General features: G+C 37.2%; 2 protein-coding genes across 2 annotated transcripts in view; one reads left to right on the forward strand and one right to left on the reverse strand.

Moving 5' to 3' along the window:
* LOC121519887 overlaps positions 1-928 on the reverse strand; it is a 44,120-nt gene extending 43,192 nt beyond the window's left edge. Inside the window, exons 1-2 of the mRNA XM_041802986.1 lie at positions 903-928; positions 697-820 (exon numbers count right to left, since the gene is read on the reverse strand). Coding sequence (XP_041658920.1) covers positions 697-820; positions 903-928 — 150 coding nt within the window. The remainder of the gene's footprint in view (positions 1-696; positions 821-902) is intronic.
* A 1,216-nt stretch (positions 929-2,144) lies between these two features.
* On the forward strand, positions 2,145-10,322 carry LOC121519888. Its single transcript, XM_041802987.1, has 5 exons — positions 2,145-2,236; positions 6,425-6,718; positions 6,798-7,067; positions 8,009-8,185; positions 10,195-10,322. The coding sequence occupies exons 1-5, from the start codon at positions 2,161-2,163 to the stop codon at positions 10,320-10,322; spliced, it is 945 nt and encodes a 314-aa protein (XP_041658921.1). The 5' UTR covers positions 2,145-2,160.
* Positions 10,323-12,191: the final 1,869 nt, after the last annotated feature.

The raw sequence follows: 12,191 nt of genomic DNA on the forward strand, positions 1-12,191 counted from the left end.
TAATCCGTGAGATTTTAACAGGCTGAATGAGCTAAATCTGTCCTTGGGGGGAAAAAATATATATTCTCAGCGGATATTTTCATTATGACATGGGCATTTTTGTGTTTATATGCGCTGTTAAACTCTGCTGCCGTGCTGTGAAACTTCTGCCTTTAAACTCCTGCCTCCTCAGGATTAAACGCACAGCTGACAGAATAAAGTTTCTGTGCAACAACAACAACAACCAAAAGGATCAATGAGATCACAACAGGCAAGTAATATAAACATATTACTTGTATTAATATAAACGTAGGCACGCTCCAGTGGGAATGTCACACCCGGGTGTGACATTCCCGCTGGAGCCGATCGGAGGTGGGCCCGTGTCCATTGCAGGGTCAGTCGACCCGGGTCTGAATGCCGATTAGAGCCTTTCCCACTGCCGACAGGAGCCGATTGTTAGCAGGTTTAAACGGGTTTTTTGGCCAGTGGGAAAGGGGTATGACAGAGAACACACAACGACCATGAGAGCGAACAGACAGATCATACTTTCACCACTAAACTAGATCCAGGCATTTGGGGATGCTCTGGATGCTGCCATTGAATCTGTGTGTGTAAATGGTGAGAGCCAGATGTTGTAGAGAGGTTAACCTACCTTGGCAGTGTAATCCATCAGTCGGCTGACTGTGAGGCACATGGGGCGATGAGCTAGAGTCTTACAGTTCTTGGTCCTTCCAGTCTAACTACACTCTTTGTGAGGCCTGAATGTTTACTGATGAGTGCCCAGAATCCAGTGGGCTGGTCCAGATACTGGGGGCGACCCAGTGCACTGTGGATGGGGCAGCTGGGAAGACACCAGTAGAGATGGGGCACAAGCCTGGAGGATGGTCATCAGAAGGCCCGGGCGGTACAGGACCAAGACTGACGTGGCAAAGTGCCAAACTGACACCATGCTCCCACACCTGACCTGAACAGTCATAACAGAAAACAAAAATAAAGCATCACCTTAAATAGTGAGAGCTACATGACCTTTAGTAGTATTACACCATGTCATAGAAGGTAAGAGAGTAAGACAGTAGCAATAGATAGATGAAGCTGCTGACCTCTTGACCTGGTCACTCTTGTAAAGAGATCTCAACAGGTCTTTATCTGGCTAAATAAAGGTTACATTTACATACTCTGCATTTAAGTCAATAAACCTTGGCTGGTTTCATTGAAGAGTCTCCTCAGTAGTGCCGGTTTCTGGCAGGATTACAGTTTAGAAAGCACATGCAATACAGTAGAAATCCTTATGCACAAAGAAAGTAAAATCCAAGAACCAAGTCTTCTTGCCTGAAATTTCACTTGTTAAATATTTGCCCTCTTATATAAGTGTAGAAAAATCTCCATTTAAACAACAAGATCCACAACCAGTCATCTATTCATACAGGAAATCTTTAAATAAATGTGATTTTCTCCTTTTGAGACTGATTTAGCTCCATTACAGTTCTGAAGTGATTGGGTTGAATATCTGACATCCAGAAAACATTTTATCAGAGCAAGTTCAGTGTAGAATGATTTCTGTGTAAGTCTGCATTTGTCTGATCATTTTCTCTGATAACAGTGCTTCCTTTCAGGGTGAACTTTTGAGGTTTAGCACTGAAACCTTGTTGCTTTGCACAGGAAATGCACAAAGCAACAAGGTTGTGAAAAGAAATTATTATGAAAGAAATATTGACCACAGGTCAGCTACAAAAACAAGAACTAAAACATAAAACAAACTCAAGTTTATTATGCTTTTAATGTTCTGTGTTAAATATTTGTTATCCTGGACTTTATCCTCGAATTGATTAACTTTGTTCTTTCATATTCATCTGATACCGAAGAAATTATTCAAATAATAAAATTTCTAAAAAAAATAGAAAACACTGAAGCCTAATTGTACCGATCATAATCACTCAAAATCTGGATTTGACTGACCAGATAAAGTCAAACTGCTTCCAATCTTCTCATGGATTTGACCATTTAGATAAACTTCCTCACACACTAGTATAACTTTAACACTTCCTCTCATGAACTGCAGCAGAGCTCAGAGAAGTAAAAAAGAGGCGTTTCATGTGTGGGTTTGACAGGAAACAAAGACCGCTGTTAAAGCTTTAACTGTCCACTGAGTTTGCTGCAGTGAAACAGATCACACAGGTGACAATGTTCAGGACAGATGGTGACCCCATCATGTTCCTCTTTGTGATTCTGGGACTGCTGGTCTGCAGTGAAGCTCAAGGTAGGAGAACAACACTGTCATATTTATATCTACGTTTGAATACGTGCAGGAATTAAAGTTCACAGAATACATCAACAGTTCAATGAGGTTTTAATGTGAGAACACAAAAAGGAGGAAGAAGATTCAACACAAGGAGGTTCAATGAAAATCAGACAAAGTAGAGAACAGGATCTCTTATTTTATTCTGTAAACCATTAATGGTACCAATTAATATTTTTAAGTTTTTATGATCCCTTCAATAACAACAGAATATTTCTTCCCATCATTTCTTTGCTGTTTGTGGAGACTACTTTTCTATTATCATTGAAAGATTATCAGTTATTTCCAGTTATCTGAAGATGCAGCTGTTTTTCATGGGGCGGTTTCTTTAGAGCAGCATTAGGTCACCTCAGGTTTTATCTTACAATTACAAAAAAAGAAAATAAATTCAATGATCATTTTGGTATACAGTGTAGATGTCTGTCCTATTTGTTTTAACAGTCACAGTTGCTAAAACATGCAGCCATGCACTCATGTCGTTAAATAGCAGAGAAGTTTGCACTCCCTTTATCTGTCTATGCATCTTAAAATGAGAAGTGGTCAGGAGCAGAGCAGGCAAGTTCTCATCTTAAGGTGATAGAAAATGGCTGCGCTTCAAACCACATAAACCTTGCTCAAAGTCCAACATCCGGGTGCCAGTTTAGCTCAGTGTTCATCGCAGGTGTCCATATCCTGAGGCTGTAGTCCTCAACACACTGGTCATAGGATCCATTCCTGGTCTCAGAGGTTGGTGCATGTCTTCCCTCACTCTCTCTCCTCATATTTCCCGTCTGAATAAAGGCAGAAGAGCCCCAAGAAGTCTAAAGTCTGTGGCACACAATCATAAATCAGACAGGGATATGAAAAACATATAAGAGTGAGTTAGGGAATGTTACCCCTGAAAAAAGAGAAATAATAATGAGTGATTTGGTGTTGTTTGTTTAAAGCAGTGATTCCCAACCGGTGGGGGTCGGGGGGCTGTCTGCTTTGACCTTATTATATTAGGTGTACATATATTTCTAATAATGAAAATATATCATGATTGTAAACATAGTATACAAAGACATATTAGGGCCACCATAAAAAAAAATTGTAATCAAGACGAAATGTAATTTTGAGCAAGACAGTAAACATTTTTGGAAAAAAAAAAGAATTTTAAAGATCATAAATTTGGATTTTACAGGAAAAAAACTCAGAAATTCAAAGTATATAAATGTGTCAATTTAGAAGAAAATCTTGAAATTTCCATGTTTATAAAGTCTTAAATTTTGCCATTAGTTCAGCGTAGAATGATTCCTGTGTTACAGAGTTATTTTTTTTAAATCACGAATTAACAACCTTGTAAAGGCAAAAATTTAAAAGAAACCAAACTGAAAACAGTGGTTGGATTTTTGAATTTTTGACTTTATAACCACATGAGCTAAAGTTTTTGTTCACTTTCATTTAAGACTGTTCAAGCAAAAAATATTTTTGCTCGTAACCTAAACCTATAAATTTTATTTCATGATGACAGAACAGTCATAATTTTTAGCATTTTTTCTGTTGCATTTTCTGAAAATGCCCCAAATAATCAGATATTAATGCATTAATTATGATGTTTTGATTATTTTGTCAAATGTGGATCCAATGTTATGAATCTTTAACTATGAAACCAGTTTAAATAAATGCAAGCCTTTAATAACAAAAAATATGATTCAATAAAGAGAAACACCTGAAACATAATACTTAAAACTGTTTAATGAAAATATGGCCTTAACTGAATAATTTCTAAATAATATACATATCCTATGTGTAAATTTAAACAAAATATAAAAAGCTTCAGGGGTACTGTCATAATAAACTTTTTTGTGAGTAGTGACCAATTTGGAAGACAAAAAAAAATATGAAAATAAGAAATTACAGAGCCAGACTTTAGTGGAAGAAACTGTAGAAAAGTTTACCATAGCCTAAAAGATGTCAGGGAATAAACACTTTTTTTCTCTCAGCAGGTTTTGAATTCTGTTTTGCACAAGTTTGGAATAATTCTCCATACTGTTTTACACAATGATGTCTTAACTGTGTTTTACAGTAAAATAGTCCTACTGTCCTCATATGAGGACATCAACTTCTTTTGAAAACTGTTTATTGTTGAGATACAATGATTTATTATTCTTATCAGCTTCTACCAATCCCAAATATGTAAGAAATATCAAAAATGGCTCAGATCAAAAGCTACCAAGCTATCAAAAAAGCTCAGGTCTCAGGAGGTTAAAACATATTATGCAAAATACACTTTTTCAGGCTTTTCTAACAAAAATATGTGCTCATCCCCCTTTCTCAAACTTGTAGAAAATGTGTGCTGAAACAAGCCACTCTCAGATTTTCCCTCATGATGTCATATGGGGAGTTGGCACCCCACCTCCCCACTTGGAAGAAAGTTCTGCCCTCCTCTCGTGATCAGGAGAATGACTTACATTAAGCCACATCCATTTCCTGATAGGGGCGTGGTCAAGGGTGGAGTCAGAAACAGAGGGTTTTTTAGACATGCAAACTTTACAGGCATGTTTTGGGGACCTCTGAGACCAACATGAACTTGTCTGAAAAGAATAAAATATGGGACCTTTAAATAGAGGTTCTGATATTAGTCTCTGCTTAAATTAATCCATAATAATTGGCATATTGGATATTTTCAAAGATCCAAAATCATTCATTCCTATTAAATTCTTTGTCAAAATAATGCAAAGTGTATTAACTCAAACACGTATTCAGCAATACTCTTATTTCTGGCATGTTTTTGCATTAGTTCACTGAGAAACAGAAGACTAATTCAGACACATTCATCTCTCTATGGGTGATGCTGCAACACAGAGCAGGAGCTCACTAGTTAGCAGTATTACTCACCAGCAAATGTAACTTTAACTCACTCAGAACATCACAACAACATCATGACAAAACTCTCAATATGTTAGAACTTTATTTTGGACACATTAGCTGTTTCTAACCACAAGTATACCTGAAAAACTGGAGCAACAATCACAAGAGCGACTGGAAATGTAGAAATCTGTTCTTCCTGCTGTGACTCCTTTGTTTGAGCGATCAGGAAAAGATTTACTCCTCAGTGTCAAGGCAGTGGTTACTTCAGAAGAAGGAGACGATTTAACATGGAGAGTCAATGGTAGGACTGATATTGTAAAATTATATCCTAGTGGTAAATCAACATTTGTTCAGAATTATGAGTCAAGAGCGGACCTTTCTTTATCTAAGGCAACATTATTTATTTATAAAGCACCAATAGTACACAGAAAAATTCAAAGTGCTTTAGAGTTCTAACCAGAACCATTAAACCAATAAAAGACAGGAACCAAAGGTCAGACTCATTAAACATGTGACAAAACACCTAATGAATCACAGAGTTGTTCAAGCCTGAAGTAAAACTTTGATGTATTTGAGCTTACACTTTACCATTAATCTCAATTTACTTTATCAATGATGCCGTTTAGGGCTCATTTTCCTCATCCATGGGTGGTCTGATTGATTTTCATGTATCCCTTAAATGGATAAATTCAAATTTAAAAGGATTAAATATGCAATGAGTGTTTACCTTTATCTAATTTTAAAAGAAGACACTGCTGTATTTCTTATATTCAAGTGTAAATATGAACCATGAAGAGGCTGAATGTCAATATTAGTTGAGATCTGATGGTTCTTAAATTTAGATGATTATGTGGTAAACAGCCTGAAGTATTAAAGTCAAATGTGTGAACATTATTTGAGCGTCTCATTCTGGATTTTGTTGCAATTGGAAAATTATCAATCATGGCTGTTATACTTTTTCTCCATTACTGTGGTGTGTGGCATTGATTTATTTAGTACATTTCTCAAAAATTTAAGTACAGTAAAATCAAAGTTATACAGCAGAGCATCAAAGAAGCAAAAGATTATTAAGTGCTGGGTTAAATATAAATTAGGAAACATAAGAGGAACTTTGAGCTAAAAACATGAGTAAACTGACACACTTAGTCTAAGCATTCAACATCATCATTAAAGTCCAATATTAATTCCTATTTGGGTTTGGTGTATACGTAATAATATCTATAACACAGGTATTCACATAACAAATTGTTATCAAGGAAACATTGATTATAGTTACCCTGATCATATAAATGATTTTGATTTCTGTTCTTTTTGCAGAGACTCCTGTGTTTAAGCAAACAGGAACGGATTTACTCCTGGATGTAAAGGAAGTTACCCTAGAAGAAGGACACGATTTAACATGGCTTTTTAATGGCAGAACTACTATTGGAAGACTATTTCATGGTGGTAAACCAATAATTTTGGGGAGTTATAAATCAAGAGCTGAATTTTTTGAACAAAATCACACTCTGCTGTTGAAGAATGTTCAGCTGAGTGACAGTGGAGTTTACACAGCACGTGTTAACAGTGACAGAGTCACTGTTGTAGCCAAACACAAGCTCACAGTTCAGGGTAAGTTTCCTCATATTATAAATGTGGATGAAGTAGTTCTTTGTCTATAAACTCCTCACATTTACTCTGATTCTCACAGATCCAGTGTCTAGAGTAGAACTGACGGTGAAATCCTGCAGCTCAGACTGGTCTAACCTCACAGTGATCTGCAGAAGTCTGGACTCTCTCATCAGCAGCACGTTCACATGTAGAAACCAAACCTGCTCTCATGACGGAGGAGAGGGAACCACACCTGGTGCTTCTCTGGACGTCTACCTGGAGAACGGCTCTGTCATCTGTAACCATAGCAACCAGGTCAGCTCGGAAGAGGATTTCATAAAGATAGAAGATCTTTGTGGAGAAACTCCTGGTAAGAATTAAAGACTGAACAAACGTTTAACACTAATGTGTACTGTGGATTAATATGCTAGATAGAAAAATAACCACAGAATGGGATATAATTCATAAACACAGGGCAACAATTAGTGTTTGGTGTAACGTGGTTCAAAATAATTACATTACAATACCAAAGTATTTCCCCTTGATTTTTTTTTTATCCTTTTATTGATTTTATAAATCAATCATGGTCAAAATAATTTAGCTTTTCTGACAAAAATTTATATAAAAAATCTCCTCAGTGTCAAAGTGAGAACAGATTTCTACAGAGTAATGTCAATTAAATGAAAATATGTAATGTTAAATAAGTGACTGCATAAATATTCACCCCCCCTCAAGTCGAATCAGGATTCAGACCACAGCACTAAGACCACCCTCATCAAAACCACTAATGACCTCCTCATAGCAGCAGATTCTGGAAAAATCTGCCTACTCATTCTCCTCAACCTCTCTGCAGCCTTTGACACAATCTCCAACACCATCCTCCTAAACTGTTTATCCAACCACCTAGGCATTACCAGAACAGCTCTCTCCTGGTTTCTGTCCTACCTCAAACAGGAAGCAGTTTGTCACCATCGGCAAGTCCCGCTCTCCCCTAACCCCTGTAGACCAAGGCGTGCCCCAAGGCTCTGTCCTTGGTCTTCTTTTCATCTTTTACATGCTCCCTCTTGGTCACATCATCTGCAAACATGGTCTCAGCTTCCATTCCTACACCTGAACAGCAATAAAACAGAGTTAATGGTTGTGGCCCAAAAAGCACTGCTCAGGAAGGTTGGAGATCTCGTACTTAATGTGGACGGCAATCCCATTCATCCATCCTCTGAGGTCCAAAACCTGGGCATCATCCTGGACTCCACCCTCTCCTTCCAGTCCCATATCAAATCTGTGACTAAAACTGCTTTTTTCCACCTAAAGAACATCTCCAGACTCAGATCATCACTCACAGACTCAGTTGCAGAGACACTCATACACTCATTCATCAGCTATGTCTGGCCCTGGACAGGCTCCAATACATCCAAAACTCTGGTTCTTACCCGCACAAGGCCCTGGCAGCACATCACCCCTACCCTCATCCACCTCCACTGGCTCCCAGTTAGATTCTGAATCAAATACAAAATCCTCCTCCTCACTTACAAATCCCTTCATGCCCCTCAGTACTTCTCTGACCTCCTTCACCCCGACCAGGAGCCTCTGTTCCTCCGACACTGGACTTCTCACTGTTCCCACCACCAAATTTTGTACCTACAGAGACAGAGTGTTCAGGACTACAGCCTCCTCAAACTCCTCTAGCACCACCTGTTCACCACAGCTTACAGTCTCTCCTAAACCTGCCCCCCTGCACACTCAGCTTAGTGTTTGTCTTTTGTCTTTTGCTCCACAGAAAGCCCAAAAGCCCAGACCTCAATCCAACAGAGAATTAACCTGAATTAACCTGTAACCTGACAGAGCTTGAACAGTTTGGAAAAGAAAAATGGAGTAAAACTGCAGCGTCCAGATGTGCAAGCCTGACTTGAAGGGGCTGAATTTTGTCACGTACCATTATATATTCTTATTTAAATGACATTACTTAGTAGAAATCTGTTTTCACCTTGACATCAATATATTTTTTTCCTTTTTTTGTCAAAAAAGCCAAATTAATCTGACCATGATTGACTTATAAAATCAAACAAGGGTGAAAAACACAAGGGGTGAATATCAGCTCTGCAGCTGTATCCATGTCATAGTTACAGGCCTGCAGTAAAACTGAACCACACCCAAAGCTACTGCTTCTTTCTCTTGAAATGATCCTGATTGGTCTGATCATCCTCTTAAAGGGATACTTCAACATTTTGGAAAATTCGCCCATTGTCATAATCCCTATAGTCTTAGAAAAAGGTTCGTTACCTTCAGTTGTCGATGCAAGCTATTTTTAGATCGCTACTGCCGAGTTCAGACCTGCTGTGCCAACTCAATGTAAGCAGACGCTATTCCAGCTTTCCCTCATCAAACTCATCAAATACACAATCCAACAACTCCAAAACGCTCTCGTGGAGAAGTTGTGACCTGCACATTCACCACGCTATGAAATAATCATGGAACATTACAAGACGGAGATGTTTTAAAGTTAAATGCAAAGCCTGAACTATACTCCAGACATGGCTGCTGCACTGTGTCACTCCGCCCAGTGGTTTACTCAAGAAATAGTTCCGAGTATTTGCTTCATGCGTCGTAATTTTACATAATTATACGTTATTATTTTATAGCGTGGTGAATGTGCAGGTCACAACTTGTCCACGAGAGCGTTTTGGAGTTGTTGGATTGTGCATTTGATGAGTTTGATGAGGGAAAGCCGGAATACCATCTGCTTACATTGAGTTGGCACAGCAGGTCCGAACTCAGCAGCGGTGATCTAAAAACAGCTTGCACTGACAACTAAAGGTAACAAACCTATTACTAAGACTATAGGGATTATGGCAATGGATGAATTTGCCAAAATGTTGAAGTATCCCTTTAATGAAGGCAAGTGCATCAGCTTGAAGCTTTGCAAGATGGCTCTCCTTGATGTGTTTAATAGAAGACTGCTTGAAAGATCAACTTAAGTGGTCCAACATGCCATTCACAGACATCTTTTGTTACATGGTTTAATCGCTGAGTAAAGACATAAGATTGAACTCCCTGTAGATATATATACTGAACTAAATATTACATAATATCAATCAAAAGTCCATGATGCCCATAAAACAATCAAACACTGTATAGGAAAGGAGAAATGAACATTAAAAATTAACAAGTGTGGACTACACTTTTCTACATTTTTCGATTTAACAACACAAATCCAATAACTAGTCTCCAGGCAAGAGAATAAATGCTTGGACTAAAACAAAAGACTAAAATGTGAGGACTTTTTAGGGACTAAAACAAGACTCAAACTAAAAAGGGTAAATTACTAAAATGTGACAAAAGTATTTAATCCAAAGACTAAGACTGAGACTAAAATTTTAATTAGTTGTCAAAATTAACACTGCTAGTCTCTTAGTTTCTAACATCTGTTCCCTCACCTTAGTTTCTATTACCAAAGGACACACAGTCTCTAACCAAACTCCCTGTTTTTTTATTTCTAGAGTCACACAGTGGTTCTGGTCTCTCGCTCTGCATGCTGAAGATCATCGTGGTCTCAGTCGGTCTCTTCATCATGGTGTGTGCCGTCATCAGTGTTCACGTCTTTGAGAGGCTCAAGAAGAAAGAATGAACCGCTGATTCACCACAACATAGCTGTTTTATACTGTAGTTCTCAGTGTTTAGTGTAAAGTCTCCTCTACAGGTGTTGACCACAGGTAGTTAAATAGAGCTGATTTTCTCAGGATTAAAAATGAATGACTTTGTGTTCTCGAGCTTTGTATGTGCAATTCTGCAGGATGAAGGTTGTGCCTCATTCACCAATAGCTTAAGATTCGTTTAGATTTTTTTTTTTTTTTCTTAGAAATCTTTGTTAGATTCAGAGGTGGTTGGTAGATTTTCATTCTCAGGGTCTATGACAGAATCCAGAACTGGATTGGGACTTACTTTCAGCTCTGGATTTGATGACTCAGACCAGCCCACTTTAGTTCACAACCTTATACTGAAGATATTTAAGTATATTCATTGTAATAATGTTCATTTATTAATTTTAATTTAATTTTCATCTTTATTCATTTTGAACATGTATGAAAATGAAAATAATAATAATAATTTTAAAAGTTAAAAAAAAAGCAACCAGAGATTGTCACCATAATAAATACAGTCACCCATGCATTTGCAAAAAAAAAAAAAAAAAAGGGGAGTGTTAACAAAGTCTTGCATTTGTCTCACGTTTACATGTTCAAAAAGGAGTAGGCAGAAGTAAAAAAACGTATTTAATCTACCCCTTTTATTACCAATTACTACAATATAGTTTTTTTAAACTATTATTTTTTTTTCCATAATAATAATATTTACAACACTGAACATCTATTCAAGAACCAATGGTTCTTTTAATATATTGACTATAATTTAAGCTACAAACAAGCAGATATACAGATAATATTTCACCTATCTATACTACATAAGTTCTGTAAATATGATATCCCATAGGCACACACAGCAAAAAGACACAAAACAGGACAATAAATCCGTGTTTCTTCTAAATCCTGCCATTATGTCCTGGGCAAACCGCTGCTCTTCATCCTTGTATTGATTTAAGATTTGTATTTGGAATGTGCTTTTAAACTCACCTATGGTTTCACATTTCTTTAATTCTTCTGCTAAACTGTTCCATAATTTAACCCCTGAGATTGACACACTCATGCTTTTTAATGTTTTTCTGACACGATGCATTTTTAGGTTCAGCTCCCCTCTTAGATTATAACCTCCTTCTCTTTCTGAGAACAGTTTATTTATTTTGTTTGGAAGTAAGTTATTTTTTTGCTTTGAATGTTATTTGTGCTGTTTTAAACTGAATCAGATCATGAAGTTTAAGAGCTTGTAGTTGTAAGAAAAGTCTATTTGTGTGGTCTCTAAAGCCTGCATTGTTGATGAATCTGAGCGGCCTTTTCTGCATTGTATTTATTGTTTGAATATTACATTTATATGTGTTTCCCCACACCTCTATGCTGTAGGTCAGATAAGGTAAGATTAATGCACAATATAAAATATACAGTGCTTTTTGAGTGAAGTATAAATCATTTCAAAAAGGTCACTTTAATGCCACTGGAAAGCATTATATATCTATATATATTCTATTACTGTATATATTATGCAAGATATATCAACAGACATTACTACACTGTGAGTTAAATTGAACTAAAAGGCCTTTATTAACATATATTTAAAAACAAAAATGGCTATGGCTTTATAAAGTGCCTTAAATCAGTCAGATCTGTCTGAATCTTGGTGGGTCTGATCCAGAGGTGAAATTATGGTCTTGATCACTTATGTACATTGGCATACTCACCTCTGGCTTTCAGCAAATGGTTAAAATTGCTCTTGTCAAGGTAAAAATACAGACCCAAGTTGTCCAATGGCCTGAGCTGACCTAAGATCTGTAGACACTTTAGACTCTTTAAACGTGGTCTGAAAACACTGCTTTTCTCTCATAACTGTT

Source organism: Cheilinus undulatus, linkage group 13, assembly GCF_018320785.1.
Source record: "Cheilinus undulatus linkage group 13, ASM1832078v1, whole genome shotgun sequence".
Classification (NCBI taxonomy): domain Eukaryota; kingdom Metazoa; phylum Chordata; class Actinopteri; order Labriformes; family Labridae; genus Cheilinus; species Cheilinus undulatus.

Excerpts from the sequence above, each read along its gene's own strand:
- LOC121519888 (XM_041802987.1), top strand. The coding sequence starts at position 2,161 with ATGTTCAGGACAGATGGTGACCCCATCATGTTCCTCTTTGTGATTCTG. Across the intron at positions 2,237-6,424 it reads GGTCTGCAGTGAAGCTCAAG|AGACTCCTGTGTTTAAGCAA; the intron begins GTAGGAGAACAA and ends TTCTTTTTGCAG. Across the intron at positions 8,186-10,194 it reads TCCACCTCCACTGGCTCCCA|AGTCACACAGTGGTTCTGGT; the intron begins GTTAGATTCTGA and ends TTTTATTTCTAG.